Source organism: Emydura macquarii, unplaced genomic scaffold (assembly GCF_026122565.2).
Source record: "Emydura macquarii macquarii isolate MOO-44397 ecotype Brisbane River unplaced genomic scaffold, CSIRO-AGI_Emac_v2 contig_1253, whole genome shotgun sequence".
Taxonomy (NCBI): Eukaryota; Metazoa; Chordata; order Testudines; family Chelidae; genus Emydura; species Emydura macquarii.
This window is the reverse complement of record NW_027131390.1, coordinates 36,349,452-36,370,468: the sequence shown is the minus strand read 5'-3', so window position 1 is coordinate 36,370,468 and position 21,017 is coordinate 36,349,452. Positions and strand designations below refer to the sequence as shown.

Here is a 21,017-nt window from a genome sequence, read left to right as displayed (position 1 = left end):
CTGCTTTAGTCAGACACAAACCGTTGGCCTTAATACAAGCATAAATGGGTGAGATTCCATGGCCTGTGTTATGAAGGAGGTCACATTAGATTATCCAATGGTCCTTTCTGACCTTAAAAAGCTATTGATCTATGAATTCAGAAGACCGGGGCATTAACTTTGTGTGACCTCAGACAAGTCATTTCCCATCTCTCTGCCTCTGCTTCCCCTTCAGTAAAATGAGCTCTTCTCTTTAAATTGATGGTTTTGAGGAAGCCAGTGGTGTCTCCCCCCCCCCCCCCCTTTTGTCTTTGAGGCAGCTGTGCACCAAGGGCTGTACCATACAAACAGGATTCGGCCTCGGTCTAATAGCCAATTTATACTAATCAGTTTAGATTCGAATCTGTGAAAAGAGAGAATTGCATTTCTTGACAGTGATCTAATGCTCCAGCACTTGTTGTCTAGGACTTAGCACATGACTTGCAGCACTAGGGTTGCCAATTTTGGTTGGATGTATTTCTGGAGATTTCATCACATGACATAATCTTTAATTAAAGATTCATCTTTATTTCCTGGAGACTCCAGGCCAATCCAGGAAGGTTGATAACTCTATGCAGCACCCTGAACTTGGATGCGAAGCGAGTTGATGTTGGATGGGCCTGGGCCATCTGTCAGGCGTAGCATGTGGCTGGAATGATGTGAGAAGGATCGCAGGGGAGTTGGATGTGTTGGGAACATTCAGAAACTGGATGGCAGGAGATATTAGTGAGGCCAACACTTTGGAACAGTTAAAGAGACCGTGGCTAAAATTTTCAAAAGTGCTGACATGTCTTTCGTAGATTCATAGATTCCAAGGCCAGCAGGAACCATTGTTGTCATATCGTCTGATGTCCTGTAAAACACAGGCCATAGAACTTCCCCCCAATAATTTCCAGAGCAGATCTTTCAGAAAAACATCCAGTCTTGATTTAAAAATTGTCAGTGATGCAGAATCTACTATGAAATGGTTCCAACGGTTAATTACTCTCACAGTTAAAAATGTACACTTTATTTCTGATCTGAATTTGTCCAGCTTCAACTTCCAGCCACTGGACTGTGAGAGACCTTTCTCTGCTGGATTGAAGAGCCCATTATTAAATATTGTTCCCCAAGTAGATACTTATGGACTGTGATCAAATCACCACTTAACCTGCTCTTTGTTAAGTTAAACTGGTTGAGCTCTTTGAGTCTATCGCTATAAGGCAGGTTTTCTAATCCTTTAATCATTCATTTAGCTCATCACTGAACCAGTTTATCAACATCCTTTTCAAATGATGGGCACCAGAACTGGACACAGTATTCCAGCAGGGGTCGCACCAGTGCCAAGCCTAAGTCCTATTTTCTAAAGTGACTTGAGCACTCAGGAGCCTAAGTCCCATTGACTTTCAGCAAGAGTAGGGGGTGTCTGCACTTCAAGATGGGCATGTGGTTCCCAGCTCAAGGAGACATGCCCATGCTAGCTCTGATCAAGCTAGCATCCTAAAAATAGAATGTAGCCAGGAGAGGATAGTCACCCTGAGGATGCATTCGGCACTGGAGAGGTCACATTTGGAGTATTGTGTCCAGTTTTGGGCCCCCACTACAGAAAGGATGTGGACAAATTGGAGAGAGTCTAGAGGAGGGCAACAAAAATGATTAGGGGGCTGGAGCACATGACTTATGAGGAGAGGCTGAGGGAATTAGGCTTATTTAGTCTGCAGAAGAAATGAGTGAGGGGGGATTTGATAGCAGCCTTTAACTACCTGAAAGGGGGTTCCAGGGAGGATGGAGCTGGGCATGTCACTTTTGACAATGGGATTTAGGCTTTTAAGTGAATTAGATGCTTCTGAAAATGTTGAGCTATAGGCCCAGTACATGCTGGGCAGAGCTTTGGGAGTTTAGTTCACGCTCTGTGAACACCCATGTAGTGCAGATGTGATCAGTAAAACTGAGAAATTACTGCACTTGAATGCTAAATCTCCCAAATTTTAGTGGATTAATTCAGGCGGCTCCCACTAATCTGAGGCAGTAAACAAAATTGCTGACTGACATCACCAGGTCCCTGAAATCCATGAAAAGTGAAGAAACAAACAGTGCTGATATGGATGAATGCAACCCCAGTTTGCCAGCCATTTTGACTGCCAATGCTATCTCCTTCTGTGGGTGCTCCACACCTAGCAACGCTGCATTTGCTCTTCAGGGCCAGAGACATTGCTTTGGGATGGCAGTAAGCAGCCTTTGATTTGTGATGGCAAAGCCAATACTAGTTATATTGCTATTGACTGATTTCTTAGGAACAGCTAAAGACCCAAATGAATGGGTATGCTCATTTCATGACCACATGCACACATCGGAGCTTCTGGCATTGGACTGCGTCTCCCCAGGGGAAAATCGCAGACCCATGTGATGGAGAAACATATTGCACATCTGACCAGATTTACTGCCAGGAAATGGGCACAAACAGAACTCTAGATCTGATGTGCCCAATTCACAGCTTTGGTGCTTTAGTGAAAGTGGAAACTGGATCCCCGGCTGTTTCAAAATCTGAGGGACAAGGCTTTGCCAAACCAAAAGCTCTCTGTTCTATCTCAAGTTATTTTTATGTGACTGTGTTGATGTGATCTGTATTTAGAGAAAATGAGAAACACAAATATGAGAGCTGGTTTGGCATTTTTCAAATTTTAAAAGATTTTTTTTAATGGGGGGAAACTTTAATGACCTTCTGATGATTTCCCCCATCTTTTGACAAAAGCCTTGAAAATTCAACTAAAAAGTAGGCTTATTCTTTGCAAGTCACCCCCTTCCCCCGCCCCCGTTATTTTACCAGCTCTAACAAATATACCACTGTATAATTACAGGCCTAATTCTTTCACATCAGGATTTGGGAAATAAACTCTCAACTTCAGTGCCAAAACGTTCTCTTATGGAATTCAATAAAAATAATAGAAATCAGTAGCTAAGTTGCAATGTTTATTTAATGGGCATGGGTTGGGTGATTTGAACAGATAGAGAATCAAGAGAATTTCCTTCTGCCTCTGTTTCTCTGTCTAACCTTGGGCAAATCATTTCACTGCTGTGTCTTGGTTTCTCTATCAGCGTAATGGGGACAATGATATCTACTGCACAAGTCAGCTTGAGTTTAGGGTGCTCAGCTGTTCTCATGATTAAGCCACAAACATTTTCTGTGCCTCAGTTTTCTCATCTGGGCAAGGGGCAAAATAACACCTAACTTTGGAAAGGACTTTGAAATCCTCAGAGGCTAGGCCTCTGCATACGTGCCAGACATCGTGCAGAGTGCACTCGGCTCTTAGATGCATTTAAATTGTTCCAGTCTACGTGCAATATAATAAGGTCGGGTGTGCTCAGCCAGGCTGGGAAGCTGATTGGCTGTGCTTCCCTGAGTGCTCTCTAATGTTTGTGCCACGAAACTGGGCCAGTGCGTTCTATTCCCATGTCCCACAGACTCACCGTATGTGTGCAAAAGATAGTAATGCAACATGACATGTAAATGGAAAAATTCCACATGGAGAGAGTTACTGCCAGAAAGCCTCCCTCCCTTTCTTGCCAGCAGCACGTCCCCTGGTACAGATTTGGGGGGCCTGCAAAACCTCCTCTGCCCTGAGAGGGGACTGCATTCCCTGGATTGCATGGCGAGGGCTACAGGGTAACCACTATAGCTCAGCTATTCTCTTGTCCTACTACACGAAATAGCTTGGTAATAGAATTAGATAGAAAATCCTGCATCCTAAAGGGGCCCTGCATTGTCCAAGCGCCAAGAGTTTGTCCGTCCCAATTCCTGGGGGAAATAAAAGTAGCGAAGAGAGCGACTCTCACTCCACACGCTGCCCTTCCTCCCACTCTCTAGCTGTGTGTGTACAGGATGCAGCTCTTGCAATATGTATGCTGGCAGGGAGCGAAGTGAGTGTGTCGTAAAAGGGGAGGAGGAGGGCTGGGCTCAGCTTCCCAGCAATAAAAAGGTAAGCAGTGTGTGTGTGTGTGTGAGAGAGACAGAGCAGGACAGGGAGGCAGAGAGCAGGGTGGGCAGTCCTGGAGGGCACACTGCACTGGCTACAGTGCAAGATTAAAAGGTAACTGATCTCCTAACCGCTTTGCCTTCCCTTCTCAGCGCATTGCTTCCCTAATGCTAATTAGCTGCTGCAGCCAGAGAGGAAGGTGCTGGCTGCTTTCATTTTGAGGCGAGCTTGCCAGTGGACGTTGACTGCAGAGTCCCCGGGGCTGGCGATCTGCAGGCTGCAGGTAGCCCCTTCCCTCGACACGCCGGTTTGGGTGCATGTGTGGCTGGCTTCGCTCTCATCTCTTGCCTGGGAATGGAGGATCGTTTCTCGTAGGGCAGACCAAGGCGGCGGTTCTGGGCTCACTTGAGGGACCGGGTGGCGAGGTGGGATTGTCTGTCCCCGGAGGAATGACAGCCACAGAGCGGGAGAAATACTAAAGAGCCGGAAGAAAGACGTTGCCATTGCTTCTGCCCTTCCTCCGTTGCCACTTTTGGCTGGGTCCTTGCCCACCGTCGCTTGGCAGGGGAGCAGCTGGAAAGGTGGGGATCAGGATCTGTATTGTCATTTGTAAGCCATGACCAGCTGAATTGAATTTGTAACGAAAGGGGTGCCAGGGAGCAAGCAATTGTATTTACTTTCATAACTGATGTGGCAACCGAGATGTGCCAGGGCTATGAACTGCCAAGCCTAGAGGTGCCGGGGCTCAGCCTGGCAGGAATCTATCTATTTATCCTACAAACAGAAGAGTGTTGCTTTAGCACAGAATTGCTCCCCAGTTAGCATAAATTAGTCATTTGTAAGATGCCTGATCTCCTTAAAAATGCTTGTTAAATAATTGAAAGCCCTGGCAGCCGGAGGCTTCCTAAAGAGACCTAGCGCTGGGACTGCACGTCCTCCCTCATCAGGGTCTTTCATGCTCCGCAGCACAGAAGTTACTTTGCATCAGTGAAAAGGGAAATGTTCTGCCACCGAACAGAGTCTGGCTGTCTGAAGAAGCGTTTCCCTAACTTCTCACCTCCCCCAGTGCTGCCATGGTGGCGTGTGAGCACCGGGCTTAGGGCAGGCTTTCCTGAGCTGAAGTTGCAGTCGGTCTTGTTGGAATAGAGATCTTAAAACCAGTCAGTCTCTGAAGGGTTTTTTATTATTATTATTATTATTATTATTATTATGTATTTATTGCTGCTGGCCAGCAACATAGCAGCCGGTCTGATCCTGCCCAAGAGAAGATTTTGCTGCTGAGTTCAGCGGGAGCAGGATTGGGCCCAGAGAAAGGGTGGTTTTAAGTGTGCTTGTGGGTGGAGGGAAACATTCCCTTGATTCCAATAGTGAATTCTTTCCTGTCAGGAGATGTACATATTGTACAAACTGGCAAATGCATTAACTAATGCTTTCCTCCCTCCCTTCCCCCCACAAAGAGAGGGATTGGCGCGACCTGGTGAGGTTGGAAAGCAGCAGTTAAAAGTAATTCTCATTTATGGATAAAGAAGCATGTTTTTATCCCTTCCTCTGTTTTCCAGCCAGCTCCATCCTGGAGTGGGGTTGGGATACTCTGAATTTCGTACTATGCTGAAGGCTTCTAATTGAAAAGGGGTATTTTTTTTATCATCCCTTTAAGGCTTGATCCTAACCCCAGTGAAGTCAATGGGGGCCAAACCTTCAGGTGGTGTAAATCAGTGCGGCTCCATTGACTTCAGGAAACTTTGGCTCCAACTGCCACAGTGTGGTTGCAATCACCAAAGAGCCTGTAAAAAGGGGTTCCATGTTTAGGGCCAAATTCTGCTTTGAGTCACAGGCGTGTTAATGCAGAGTAGCTCCATTGCCTCCAGTAGCGTACAACTGGATTCACATTGGGCCGAGAGCAGTATTTGGCTCCTAAAGTCTCTGCAACTTCCATAGCGAATTAGCTCAATTTACACATCAACAGTGTATTATTTTTGCGTGGCATTGCTGCATGCTCCAGCTGTGCTGCAAGAATCCAGCTGTGTCCCTTCTGCCGCTGCTGCCATTGCCTGTAATAAAGAGTCTGTAATTGGCACTTGGCTGGCAGTTGTTTTGCTGAATGAAACTCGAGGCAGACTCCTGCTTACTCTCTTGTAGCTCCGTCGGCTGTGCGGGGCTAAGAGGAGTAACAACTGGTGGGTGTCAGTAAAGTCAGCAGCTGTGACTCAGTGCCATACAGGGAGCAGGTCTGGGAAGTAAGAGAGGGCCAGTTGTTTTTACATGGTCACCTTTCTCCCCAGAGCTGCACGTTATTGCAGAGCTCACCTTACCTGTCAGAGAGCAGGCTAAGGGCGGTGGTTCTGGGCTGTGCGCTATGGAGAAGCCAAAGGAACTTTAAATGGTTATTTTGTTGGCATAATTTTGTTAGAAAACAATTAGAGAATGGAGCATGCTGCCAACCTCGGAACTTGATTTGGAGTCCCAAAGTGAGGGGGCCGACGGAGCCAGGGGTTTACTTTGGCCCATTTCAGGGAGAGGGGATCCAAATGAACATTGCACCCCTCTTGGGGGCCAATCAAACAGTGGAATTAGCCACTGGGGATTACACCCAACATAGGGTAATTCCATGGGTGCCATAAAGCCAGAGTGACAGCTCTATGACACACCCCCTTGCAGCCCCTGTAGTTGGGTTCATGCAAGAAGTGTAGTTCAGCCAGAACTGATCATCAGATCTCTAGGGTCTGTAGGTAAATTTGGGTCAAGATTTAGATTTCAAACACCCACAACATCCCAGGGTATTGCGATGCTGAGTTTTGGTGTCAGGACCTTTAAAAAGTCATCCAGTTCGATATGGAAAACCACTTTAAAGCTTTGGCATGCTCTGGGTGTTAGTGTGTTTAGATTCCTAAGGCTAAATTCAGAGGTGGGGGGAGTAGGTACTCCATGAAATTCAGTGGCATTGTGCCATCTTCCACCCCATCTGAATTTGGTCATAATGTCGCCGTCACATCCTCTTTGGGCCCAGAGACAGAATGAGGATTCCAAAAGGATTGGATATTTCCATGAGTCAAAGGCACATCAGCAGCAGTTACACTGTCTGGGGTAAACGTCCACCCGCCTTGCTGCGCCAGGGTACAAACCAACCACTCACTCCCTGGGGGTGTGGGGAAACCTACCCCATGGGTCTGTTATGGCATAATTATCCCTTATGAGTGTTTTATGTTTTCCTCTGAAGCAGCTAGCATTTTCTGCTGCTGGGCGCTGGGCCAGATGGGCCATTGGTCAGAGGCAGCACGTGCAACTGCTATAGTTCCTGTTATTTAAACAATACAGAATGTAATTGACTCATGTCAGCAAAAATGCTAAATGCCCGTGAAGTAAACTGCAGAAACCTCTTTGGACAGCCTGAGGAACTAGATGGACTTAGAATATGTCCTCAAGGTCCACAGATTGGGCCCCCTAACCTGTCAGACCCTGGAAGGGAAGCCAAGTCTAGAGGCAAGGATACCCTCAGAAATTATGTCCCACCTATCATGCCCTGGATGCTGTGATGTAGGAACGGCAGCAAATTGCCAGCTGACCTCAGGGTCCCAGAGGCAAAGGGGAGAGAGGTGATGTCTCAGGCAGCCAGGACCTTAAGCCGGTTCCTGATCCTGCAGGGCCCCATTGAAGTAGTTCAGGTGGGTGAGGGCTGCAGGCCCAGTGCCATGCAGGACTCACCGTTGACAGAACTGGGTTGCATTGTCTGGTGAGGTTTAACGTCATTGTGGGCTGTTGCTTACTTTTGCAGTTGGGAAGGAGGAGGTGGCTCACCATGGCCTTGGCGGACAATTCGAGCTGTGCCAAACCCAGCGAGGACTTCTCTTTCCCCGAGATCATTGAGCTCAATGTGGGTGGGCAGGTCTACATCACTCGCCACCCCACCTTGGTCAGTGTGCCCGGCTCGCTGCTCTGGGAAATGTTCACCCAGAAGAACATCCGCTCCTTGGCCCGGGACAACAAGGGCCGCTTCTTCGTGGACCGGGATGGCTTCCTCTTCCGCTACATCCTGGATTACATGAGGGACCAGCAGCTGGTGCTGCCCGACCATTTCCCCGAGAGGAACCGCCTGCAGCGGGAAGCTGAGTACTTCAAGCTACCGGAGCTGGTCAAGATGCTGGCTCCAAAACTCAGCAAGCAGAACTCTATCGGTGATGACCCGTGCCAAAGTGACCCAGAGGAGCTGTCTCCCGGTGCCGACACGGCCCGCAACCTTGCCTCTGCCAGCACTGCCCTGGCTAACGCTCCTGGGAGTTCCTTCACCACCAGTGGGGGCGGCGCTGGCCCTGACAGCCGAAGGTCCGGTTTTATCACCATCGGCTACCGGGGCTCCTACACTCTGGGCAGGGACAGCCAGACAGACGCCAAGTTCCGCAGGGTGGCACGGATCATGGTGTGCGGCAAGACCTTGCTGGCCAAGGAAGTCTTTGGAGACACCTTAAATGAGAGCAGGGACCCTGACCGGCCCCCAGAGAGATACACCTCCAGGTACTACCTCAAATTCACCTTTCTGGAGCAAGCCTTTGACAGACTGGCTGACGCCGGCTTCCACATGGTGGCATGCAATTCCACGGGCACCTGCGCCTTTGCCCACGACCAGACAGATGACAAGATCTGGACCTCTTACACCGAATATGTTTTCTACCGTGAGTGACACTTACCAAAAACCAAACACCAAATGCCAACTCTTCCCTCCCCATCTGCTGTGCTGGCTGTTCTCTTTAGAACTTAGACATCAGACCCTTGAACCTTGATGTTATTCCTCCTTCCTTTACATTTGTTTTTCCACATCGAACCCTCTCCGGCTCCCTGTTGTACTGGTTACTGAATAACACCAACCCCCATCTCTCCAACTTCCAGCAGTAGCTCCCAACCCTCCCTGGATCCTGGACTTGGCTGTTCTTGTATGGGGTGGGGGAAGGAAGAAATATCTTTGTTGCGGGGCAGACTGCTCTGGGATTTTTGCAGCTGGATAAGCTCACCAGATTTAACGAGTGAAGAGACGCTGAGCTGAGCTCCAGCCAGGTTATAAATTAGAACCAATCCCCAGCCTCACAAAGTGGATCTGTGGGGAATGTGCTGTATATGCTCTATCTGATTTGCTGGGGGACTCATGCAAGGGGAATCTCAATTCCACCTTATGGATGAGGATGGGAGTAAAGGGGAGAGAGATCCTGATAGTGCAGATATATTGCCAACAGCCTATGTAAGCAGCTTAGCATTTAGACTGCCAGTCCTTGGAAAGGTTAGAGAGAGAGACGTGCCACACATGTTTGCAGCTCTGGATTCAAAACATTTCCGCTGCCCTAACTGAGATGCTTCTTCGATATAGGCTAAGAGAGAGACACACACACTCCTGTGTATGTATATACACCTGGGTTTGGACAGGGGTGGGAGGGAAGGCCTATCAGGGATCTTCACACAACGGGGTCTATAATAGACCTTTAGGACAGTTTGATGTCACTGTCAAATTTACCTTCATCTTTCCGTCACTTAGAGTAGGAAGATAATCAGGCTTCAGGAGGACAGGCTTTGATTTCTACAGCGAATGACATTCTGGTTTGCCCATAGCTACAACTTTACATTTATAGATTAAAGAGAATCTTAACTAAAATAGAGGGGGGAAAAATCTTTGCCACTTCACTGGCAACCTCTCACTAGGTCTCCTTCTAACTGTGGCGCTCGGCTCTCTGTTTGTGGGCCTGAGGCTGGCTGGCTGCAGCTTTACTATGCCTGGGCAACGTGTAATAAAGGAACAAAAAAGACCTGCCTCTGTGTTAATGTGCTGAGGTGAAAGGCAGAAAAGCTGGTGCCCCTTTTTGGCTGAAAGCACATGGAGCTGGGAATAATTCTTGTCTAGAGCTCAGGGATCTTAAGGTAAAAGAATCAGCAAAGCAAAAGGCATTTGATGGGAGTCTGTTTTCTGGGGTATTTTTGTTCTCCTTTGAATGCAGATATTGATGATCTCTGCAATTAGAAAGTGCCCTTCCTACCTGGACTTCTCCCCTGGTGTCTTGCTCCAGACCCATTCACCTCCTTTTTGAACCTTCCCCCTCTCTGCAATTGCATATAGGACTGACTTGTTAAACTATTATTAGGAATCAGTGTTACTGCTCATGAGAGAGAGATACCAGGCATTCAGGGCCTGATCCAAAGCTCATTAAAATCAGAGAAAAGGCTCACACTGATTGACAGCACTTGGGTTATGGATCAAGCCTCATTGTGCAGGCAGGCAGTCACTGTTCTGCTTGCTCTTCCAGTCCTAGGCTCCCACACAGCTCTGCCAATACACCCAGCTCCTGACCTGCAGTCCACCCTACTATTCATGTCTCAGCTACCTGAAGGGCAGCTGCTGCTAATTGAACAATGTGTGTGGTGTACAGCTAGGAAGGGTAAGATAATTACACCACTTGGATACTGGTCAGGGGGACTACTAGTGCTTTCTTAAGATCATAGAGGATTGAGAAATGTTCTAGAAAAAAACAAGAATAGGGATTTGGGGCAAAAATAACAAGAAAAGCCTCCCCATCCTGAAAACTCAGTGAAAAAGGGGAGTGATGAAAATTGTTTTAAAAATGGCGAGTGCTTCATGATTCCAATATTGTGCTTAAGGGAACACAGTCCCCTACTTTTAAGCTCTGGTTGCTGTTTTTTTTTTTAAATCTCGAAATCAGAAGGGTTTGTATGTGCCATGGGGAAGGGAAGGATGAGGCTATGTGCAGAGACGGTGGCAAGACCTAAATGAACAGAGATATGTCCATGTTTGTTTGCTTTTTTAATATTTAAATATTCTTCTAGAGCACTGATAACTAGAGCTGATCAGAAAATGGAATTTCCACCCCGTAGGAAATACCAACATTCTGGTATTTGTTTTTGTCCCACGTTGGTATGAAAAGTCAGTCTCCAAATTTCTGTCTGGAAGCATTGAAGTGACCATATTGAAATGAAACATTTCAACAATGGTAAAGCATTATTCTATAATGAAATATTAAATATGACTAGATATTAAAATTAATATTCTCATATAAAAGACTAAATGAGAATGTCAAAACAAAATAAAATATTTGATTTTGAATCTTCTTGCAACTTTTGTCATAAAAATTTCTTCAGAACTGACAAGTTCCCATGAAATATTTTGAGTCCAACAAAACAGAATTTTCCAATGAAAAAACCGCTCCACTGACAATATTTCAGCTCAAACAGCAGGATTTTGCTAGTGCAGAGACTCATAAGGAGGAACTGACTAACCTAACCCTTATGTAAGCCTTCCCAGAGAATTTCATAGGGATGAAGAGACTTTTTCAATAGGAAAGGAGCACTTTTGAAAATCCATAAGGTTGATAGAAATGACTCTACAACACATAGAATGTAACATAGATGGGATTCTTTCTATAGGCTTTTTGAATGGTGCTCTAGAAAGGATGTAGCTCTCTGTTAAATTCCAGAGCAGGACTCAGAAAACCCATTGAAACATTCTCATTCTTTATTAAATTCTTTGCTGTGCTTGGCCCATTGAATTTGCTCACTAAGTGCAAAGATGAAACAACAAAGTAAAAGATGAAAGTAAGATGTGAAGATCCTTTCAGTGTTAATCAGCTAAGGCGAAAAAACACAGAGGCGAGAGGTTTTGTTTTTTTTAAAAAAAAAATGCAGAATTAATGTTTTATTGACAGTTCCCCTTTAACAGCATTTGTGCCTGCATTTCTGTGCAGTGTTTTAAATATTTAATGGATGGCCTGGCCCCAAGCTTTGCCGCTTCGGAGGAACCTGGAAAAACTCAACTATCTAAACACTTGTTTTTCATGAGCTTTCCTCTCCCCTGCCCACTGAGGGAGATTTTTTTGGCGCCAAAGCGAAATAAAATCTGGTCTCCTTCTGATAGTTCCATCAGCCAGGAATTGAAACAGCAGGAGAAGAACATATCTTCATAAGAAGGCAGTGTGAGCTGGTTAACAGAGCACTGGGGACCTGGGTTCATAGATCATCAGGCCAGAAGGGACCATCTCTGTGGTCATGTAGCACAGGCCATGGGGCTCCTCTGTATTAATTCCTGTTTGAACTAGAGCAGCTCTTTTAGAAAAATATCCAATGTTGCTTTTAAAATAGCCAGTGATGGACAATGTGCTGCTTGGAAAACAGCCGTTCCATTTACATAAAATTATGAAATTTTGAAATTTGTTTTCAGCCTGATGCACAGCAAAATTGAGACCTTCTGAAAAATGTTGTCAAAAATGAGAGCAAGCACATTGTAGCCCAGTGGTTAAGGTATTCACCTTGGATATGGGACAGCCAGGTTCAAATCCTTGGGTCTACCACATCCCAGGAGAGAGCACTTGGCTATTCTGGAATGGGTCTTTCTCTCTTGATTTGACCAGTAATTATATCCTGAACCTGAGACGTCTTCCTGACTAAATATTGGTTGAAACTGTTATGTTTCCCTTAAAGACTTCAGTTTCAATGGAAAAAAGTTTAGTCAAAATTTTTTTTGACCAGCTCTATTTACCACAGCCCTTGTTCCATTGGTTAATTACTCTTGTTGTTAAAATGTTGTGCCTTTATTGGTTCAAACTCGCTTCTGTTCCCAGCTCTGCCATTGTTTTGCTGGGTGACCTTGAGAAAGTCATGTTGCCACTCTGTGCCTCAGTTTCCCCATCTGTGTATAAAGAGGAATTGATACTAACCTCCTTTATAAAGGACTTTGAGATCTACTGATGAAAAGATCAAGGTAATATTATCATCTCTTGTTATTTTGAATCCCATTTCCCGGAGCCATTAACGAAGCATGTGAAGAACTCACATACAAATACCCATGCTCACCCCTTGTTAGTCCTATTGTCTCGTTGGCTAATGGGAACATTAAGAAGCTTTAATAATTGCAAGGTGAGTATTTCTCCATTATAGAGTGACCTGTGCACTGTGGAAAGTGGACTGGTGATAAAGGCTAATGCACACTTGATGTAGAGACAGACCCAGAATTATGGCTGCTTAGCCTACGATTGGAGAGGAGAGTTTGGACATAAAGCTCATATATTCTGCTGGGATGGCTCCTGCCATGATGACAGGCACGGGAGGCGTTAGGTGCCTGAGGACTAAGGGCAGCTAGAGATCCAACGGCTGCAGAAGGGTCCGGTCATTTTAACTGAGTAACAATGGAGGAGAGAAAAAAACCAAGTGAAGGGTTATTTTCCTGAGCCAGGACAACCCAGCACCTCTCTTCCCCCTCCCTCCACCTCTCCTCCCAATGGTACTGCTCTTCAGGGCAAGGGACAATCCAACCCCCTTTCCCCCCACCTGTCTTGCACCCTGCCCTCCCTCTTCCCCCTCCCCCCATGGGGCTGGGCCTCCAGGGAGAGCTCTGCTCCTGGCAGCAGGATCCCCTATTGGACTTGTACATGAGATCTAAAACATAAAGAAACACACCCAAGAATTGGGTGATGTCCTGAAATGTAGGGCAGCCAGCGCGGGCGCTGTGGCAGGAAGGTCTCTGGGCCCAGCAAGGCAGGGTTGCCTCCCCTAACTCCCCTAACCTCACCTGCCAGTTCCCGACTCCTCCCCCAGCCCAGGTGCCAATAAGGTGAGGCAGATCGAGGCCAGGGGAGTGGAGGAGAAAGCAGGGTGATGGAGCCAGTGACCGAGAGCTTGCAGGCAGAGAGTAAGGAGGCTGGAGATGGGTTTGGGGGAGGTGGCAGGGACTCTGGTACAGCTTGTGGGAAGCAGACGTAGGGAGCAGTAGCTGTGGGGGAGGAGGTACTAGACAATCCTACTTGTTCTCAGTCTTAATGCTTGCATGCTTCTTGGTCTACTTCCTGGCTGTTGTCACAGTCATCACTGCAGCATGTCATGTCCCAACGGATCTACAGGGCTTTGCAAACCATTCATGTGCAGGGCAGCCACCTCTGGGGTGGGAAGGAGGGCAAAGCTTGCCCCAGGCCACAAGGATCTATTTGTCCTAGGGGCTCCATAGCAGAGTGCCTCCCCGCGGAACTTAGGTGTCTGCAAGAGAAGAATGTTCCTCCTTTGTACCTGAACATGTATATGTGGGGAGCTCCTCAGTGTGAACTTCTGGGAGCCTGGTGCCATAGAAAACATTGTATGATCAGGCCATAAAGCCCTTCTATAAACTCCTGGCATTTTGGCGCTACAGAAAACCTTATGCACTAAGGGCCTGATGCAAAGCCCATTGATATAAATGGAAAGGCTATATGAACATAACTGCAATACAGGGTCAGGCCAATGGTCCATTTAGCCCAGTATCCTGTCTTCTGATAATGGCTGGTGCCAGATGCTTCAGAGGGAATGAACAGAACAGGGCAATTATTGAATGATAAATCCCGTCATCTGGTTTCAGCTTCTGGCAGTGACAGATTTAAGGACATCCAGAGCATGGGGTTGCATCCCTGACCATCTTGGCTAATAGCAATTGGTGGACCTATCCTCCATGAACTCTGTTGACAGCAATAGACTTTGGATCAGGTCCCACCAGATCTATAAATATTTTAGTGCTAAAGACCTACGCCTATAACATTGAATGTTCTGATCTTTCTTTTCGGCCTATAAACTTCTACGAGCATTTATGTGGATGAAAAAAAAAGCCTGGGAAAATCCTGACAAAATCTTTGTTGACTTAAAATTAAGGTTGCCACATGACATATAAAGCCAACAACCCCCTCTAAGTATAGTAATGGTAACATTTATGTACATGACCTTAACTAGTTCTTTCCATGTGTTCTAGTGCTTAGGTTTTTATCTATTGTTTTTCTATAAGGAGTACAGCATTTACTACAGCAAACTGCACCATCAGTTATAGTCATTATGCTGGAAACATGGCTGCAGTGCAGTAATGTCTGACCTTCCCAGCCTGAAAGATGAGCATATTATTTCAGAAATGTCAAGAGGCCACAATCAATGCCTTAACTGTTTCCCTAGATGCAGGTACAACCAGTTGAGCTCCAACCTTGCCCTACCTGGGGCTCCCACAGCCAGCCAGTGAAACAGAAATGGACCAACCAGAGCTGCTTTTTCCTCCCTCTGCTGTGAGGCAGCAGGCAGTCAGGGAGGGTGCTGCTGAGTAGCTGCAGGAGGGAAGTCACAGCAGCTGCTCCAAACAAAAAGGGCTAATGAGATCTTTGGAGGTATAAACAGGTGAATAGGGAGGTAAAAAGGATGCTGAAAAAAAGGAGACGGTGCAGAGAAAAGCCACAAAAATTATTGAAGGGCTGGAGAAGATGTCGTGCAGTGAGAAACGAAGGGATCTCAATCAGTTTAGTTTATCAAAAAGAAGATCAAGAGATGCCTTGATTACAGTGTCTAAGTACCTTCGTGGGGAGAAAATAAGCAGAACTAAAGAGCACTTTAGTCCAGAAGAGAAAGGCAAACCAATAACCACTGGCTGGAAGCTGAAGCCAGCCAAATTCAAATTAGATATAAGGCACAAATTTGTAACAGTCCAGGTGACTGATCATTGGGACAAACTACCCAGGGGCATGCTGGATTCTCCATCTCGATGTCTTCAGATCAAGCCTGATATGTGTCTGGACGATGCTTTAGCCAAACATAAGTGACTGGGCTCAGTATAGAAGTAACTGAGTGAAATGGAAAGGCCTGTGATCTAAGGTCAGCCTCACTGATCTAAACATCCCGTCTGGCTTTAAACTCTATGGATATGTGAATTAATGAACCCTCCCTACTGCCAGGAGAGCTGCTGTTGGGGTTCCACGGGGGGCCAGTTGGGGGAAGTGGTGCCTCATCTTCCTTCCAATGGTGACAGACCAGATTGAAACATGCCAGTTTAAAAGCCCAAGGGGGGGTTCACGGTTACAGTTTCAGTTCATCATCAAATACGCATTGTGTTCTCCACAGTCACCTTTGAGGGCCACAGTTTACAACCTCAGTGGCCACAGGTGGCCCCCAAGGCATTGGTTGGGCACCCCTGTGCTAGTGTGTGTGTGTTTCTATTCACTGCACACGCAGCCTGTGGGGCCATAACGCTACGATTGTAAGAGCGAACTCAGGCCATTAGAAAGCTGGAGAAGAAGCAATAGACCTCTCAGAATCCTCATCCCCACCCAGTGCCTTGTCCAGAGACTGACAGGGAGTATTGAATTTGGTATGTTACTGGGCTGGTCGATGGGTGATGCATCACCTACCTGCCTGCCTGTGGAAGATACAGTTGTGGTCCCAAGGGAAATGGGTTTGGTGAAGGCTATCTTCTCAGTCTAACAAGGTGCATGTTGGGAGCTAGCTGCAGCCTCCCTTCCAGTGACATGCTGCTTACACTATAACTTGCGGTTTCCATAGCCCCTGTGATAAAACACAGGGGTATGTGGGCCCATTGAGAAGAGAGGAGAAAGGGCTGGGGAATCTATTCATTTGTTTGCCCATTTAATAATAATAATCCCTAAATCTCAAAGCACTGTACAAAGCAGGTCAGTATCATTATCCCCATTTTACAGATTGGGAAACTGAGGCACGTAAAGGGAAAGTGACTTGCCCAAGGTCACCCAGCAGCAGAGTCAGGAATAGAGGCCAGGTCTGCTGACACCTACTGCAGTGCTCTGGCCATTAGGTCAAACCATATTCTTGCAACTACACGCTGTGCAAACAAACCTCTGCTGGGAGCATTTACTGGGGGCAGCAGGGGAGGTGTCCAGCATATAGCGACAATGTAACAGGACGCTTCCACTGTGTGCTGTGAAATGGGGTGGAGGGTGAGAGTGGCCAGGTCGGATCAGTGCATTCTCTCCTAGGACATTTTTAAACCAGCCTGTGATTTGGGGCCACCTGTTCTGTTCCAAAGGCAAAGGTCTTCACTTCTCAGTAGTCTTTCTGTTCCAGTGCTTGGCCTCCTCTGAGCCAGCCATAGTTCACCCTGGTAAACCATATGACTCATTTGTGTGATATGGACCCATGTTCCCTTGGGGTGAGAACGAGACAGCCACAATCATCGTGCTCATGGCCAAGGGGAGATTTACCGTCCCAGCCCGAGACATTAACTCCGTGGGCCTCTCCAGAGTAGCAGGACTTTCTGGACAAGCCTGCAGCTAGACAACAATTTGTTGCCCGCAGCGGTGATTTCCTCGCTTGTCACCAGCTGGCACGGGAGCATAGAAACCTTCTGAGCCTCCACCTGAAATTGGATGATGCAGGTCAGTGGGAGGTAGAGGACCATGCAGCAATTATGCTGAGTAAACACAGCTCAGTCTTTGGAGAGCTCTGTTGACTGCCATAGTAACCCCGGATTCTCATCAGGGCCATGAAAGGCCTCTTCTGCCAGCAGGATGAGGAGAGCTGGTAGAGAATTTGTATAGAAACCCAGGTTGCCTGTTTGACTGGGGCAACGAGGGGCTTTAGAAACCTGGCCCCTCACCCTCTCTTTATCAGTTTACAAGTCTCAACTAAGGGTGACGTCGCCAGATCAGGAGAGCTAAGGGAATATGGCCATGCCCCAGAAATGGGTGATGTCCTGAAATTTAGGGCAGCCAGAGAGGGTTCCAATCAGTGTGACAAGCAACATGAGTCTGAAGGTCTTAGCCTAAGCTCTGTCGTGCTTTTGGCCATACCTCAAAACTATTGTGCTTTGGCATAATCAATAACAGAAACAGATTTTCCGAAGCACCACAAGGGATTTAGGAGTGTGCCTTGCTGACTTTCAGTTGGACTGGTGAGCCTAAAGCCCTCTGGCATTTTTGAAAATATTCCCCAGCCTGTCTCGAATTCAGGTGAGGCTCAGGACTAGCCAAACCAGGATTCTCCAGCTCAGGGCCGAGGGACATTGGCAGAGCATTTAAGGGGCATCCAAGTTGAGAAGGGGAACTTCCCCAGCTCCTGGCTGCAGCGTTGCTGCCTTCAGCCAGTGCAGTTGGACCCCCACTTAAGGACTGAAAAGTCACCAGATTCCTCCCTCTCCCCAGGGCTGCTCAGCAGAGGTATCTTCTGAGCAACCAGAATGGACAAACTGACATTAATAATAGCCAGAAATGCGATATGAACGGTGGGGGCAGCTTTCAAAGGGAACTCAAGGGTTTCCAAAGCCACTAGTGATTCTGACTGCCTGCATTTCCAGGTGCTCAGCTTGAGCCAGGACAGGTGCAGAGAAGGGTACGAGAATGAGCCGGGGGATGGAGGGCCTGTCTTACAAGAGAAGATTGAGAGATTTGGGCTTGTTTACCCTAGCCAAAGGAAGGCTCAGAAGGGGTGTGTCCAAACTAGGCACTCACCTCCTGCATTCGTGGGAGTCACATGGGCACCCGAAATGCCCAGCTGCCCTGTATGGGCATATGAGCTAACCTGTGAGCCACAGCGCAGGGCTGGACACCCGGTGCCACTGAAGACATTTGAAAATTAGCCTTCATGGGTCTGTAACTCCAGAGTGAATCCCTCAAGTCCCATGTGGCTGCAGGTGAAATTAACAAAACTCTGGTGCATGGCTAAATCCAGGCAGCTAAAACATAGGGGCTTGATGCTCAGAAAACTGAAATCCTGGGAGTTTGGGGGGCTCAGGCCCTGGCATTTGAGAATTTTGGCCATAGTACATCTGGAGTGGGGTGTTCTATCCCTTTAAGGGACAATCTGGAGTTTACAGCCAGGACACCATGGATGCAATCAAGGAGCACCCTGGTCTAGGCTATATAAACAGAAAAAGGCAGTTGAGGGGTAGAAGCTGGAGTGAAGTTGTCTGTTTTGGGCTGCAACTATCCCAGCTAAAGGTGGGCCTTAGAGATCTTGTTTTCTAACTGTAAGTTTGGTTGTGCTGGGATGAAGATTATGAACTGGCCTAAATTGCTCTAACCATTAAGCTGATACCAGAGGGAGAAAGCCAGCTTGCCTGCCTCCTTGACCAGTAAGAGAACTAGGAGCTCTTCCAGCTGGGAGTGGTTTGGAGGCTTTCTTAACAGAGACATGTTTTGTTTTGGGCCCCTCCTTGGGTCCTCTAGGATATTGTCCTACTGTGGGCTCTGCAGCAGGTTATGCCTTAGAGCTAAGCAAAAAGGGCTGGGAGGCAGTTGCAGTATTCTTCAGCTAGCCTGCTCTCCTGTGGGCCAGAGCAAACAAAGTGACTTACTTCAACTGCTGCTTTTAACAGCTTAAGGTAGCCTGATTTAGGCTTGTACCTACAAATTCTAGCTTCAATTGCAAACCGCTGTTGCTGTGCTCTGGTTTGTATGTCTAGCTCAGTCCTAGGGCCTCTGCCTTGATATCTCCACTTAGTTCTCAGCTGAGCTTCTATAAAAGACTTCTAGGGCAAAGGAGTTTAAAGCCAGCCTTGTTCTCCAGCTAGGGCTGGCTCTCATGACTTTAAGCCTCCTAGAAAAGGTATTGCAGCTCCAACTTGGAGCATGGTTTTTCTTTAATAGATCACTTATTTACTAGCTCTTCCCACACCTTAAGGTGGGGGGAGGTGGAAGCAACTGGTGATATTTTTGTCTGGCCAACTCTTGACTAATTAAACATGGTGGCAATTGGAGAATGGCTAGAACTCAGGCAGAGGCTTCTGGCAGCAAGGACTTTCACTTTGTCTTTTAGCTTCAGGGAAAATAACAAGAAAGAACCATGCAAAGTCTCAAGGAGAGAGCACAGGATGTCTCCTGTGCTAACATGGTGCACTGTCTCAGAGCAAAATGGCTGTTGAACTCTGCATGTAGGGTGAGTTCTTAGAGACCTAAAGGGGCAGCATGGAGAAAAATAAAGTGTGTTGTAGTTTCATGGCTACATATATTGCACTAAACATGTTCCTGTTATGGGAGAAGTCTTTCTCGACCTACAGTGGTGTGGAAATCATCTCAGACATAGAACTGTGAACACCACTGGAACCACTCCTCAGTGGCCACTGTCTAGAGGGGCTCATGAGGGTGGGTTTCTCTGTGGGGGCAGACTCTCAGAAAACCAGCCAGATACCCCCAGCAGGTGGGGTGTTCTAGAACCAGCTTTTACCAAACTAGTATCAAAAGTGAATTCCTGAATCATTCTACCTGTCTTACCATGGAACCACAAACAGTCCCCTCAGACTTTCCAGTCTATCTTGCCACATGGACAAAGGGGACTTTGATAAAAGGTTTCTTAAACCAAAAATCACACCACATCAGGTTGCTTACACTCCCAAGGACCAGTCACTTACTCCAGATCAATTGGTGCTCTGGACCTTATACCAAAGATAAGACTGGTAGCCAAGTCTATAGTTAACTAAAAGTTTATTAGCTAAGAAAAGGAAATGAGTTATTGAGAGGTTAAAGCAGGTAAAATATATGCACAAGTGAGTGTCAGCTTCTAATGCCAAAGGGTGGCAGTGATGTAATAAACTGTCAGTTTCCCAAAACTCTATTCAAGGTTCCTAGCTTGGCGTGGGGGTACTCTGCTTTGCATGTGGTACTCTTCCCTCTGAGAGTCCAGAGAAGAAGGATCTTTCCCTGGATCCATACTTAAAGCATCTTCTCACAGCAAACAAGCTGACAGGGTCATTACACAGGTGGGCTTTTTCTCTGATGACAGAGTGAGGAGTGCATTTAAGTCTTTGACCTCCAGTCATCATGCATAATAACGACTTGCTTTGAAATAAACTCTCCTCTGTTAGTTCTTCATTTGCATTCCATGAGGCCTCTTCCTGTTTGATGGGTTAAGAGCAAGGTGTGTCACCCTAGGGGGGGTTGAAAGAATGTTTGGGGGGTGTGGCTGGACCCAGACCTGCCTCCACGGGAGGGGCGGGGCAGTGCTCTGTGCCTTGCTGCAGGCTTGGCCTCCCCCTCCCCCCCCCAACCCCAGCCATGGTGCTTGGTCTTGGCCTCTTGCCCCCGGTCTTGGCGCTCCACCTCTGCATGTGGCCTCCAGCCACCAAGTCCCACCACAGCTCTCGGAGTCCCCGGGGGGCTGGCCCTGACTGCAGCCCCCAACTATGGCCCCACTTTCAGTTCCAGTTGGGGAGATCTGTGGGGCGGCACAGACAGGGGCAAGGGGGGGGCGTGGGGTCAAAAGTTTGAGGAGCAGTGGGTTACTTAGTGACAGGGCTATGCACAATGTAAATGTTTGTTACTA

At 47.2% G+C, this 21,017-nt stretch overlaps 1 protein-coding gene across 5 annotated transcripts in view; it reads left to right on the top strand.

Moving 5' to 3' along the window:
- LOC137153297 (BTB/POZ domain-containing protein KCTD12-like) overlaps positions 1-10,636 on the top strand; it is a 39,450-nt gene extending 28,814 nt beyond the window's left edge. The window contains exons 2-3 of one of the 5 annotated variants that reach the window (XM_067548471.1): positions 4,124-4,254; positions 7,744-10,636. In XM_067548471.1, the coding sequence (XP_067404572.1) occupies positions 7,768-8,646 (879 nt within the window). In that variant the 5' untranslated portion in view covers positions 4,124-4,254; positions 7,744-7,767 and the 3' untranslated portion in view covers positions 8,647-10,636. Of the gene's footprint in view, positions 1-3,915; positions 3,975-4,007; positions 4,086-4,115; positions 4,255-4,326; positions 4,553-7,743 lie in introns of those variants that run through there. The other 4 variants (XM_067548473.1, XM_067548470.1, XM_067548474.1 and 1 more) reach the window with 4 other exon arrangements.
- The last annotated feature ends 10,381 nt before the right edge of the window (positions 10,637-21,017 follow it).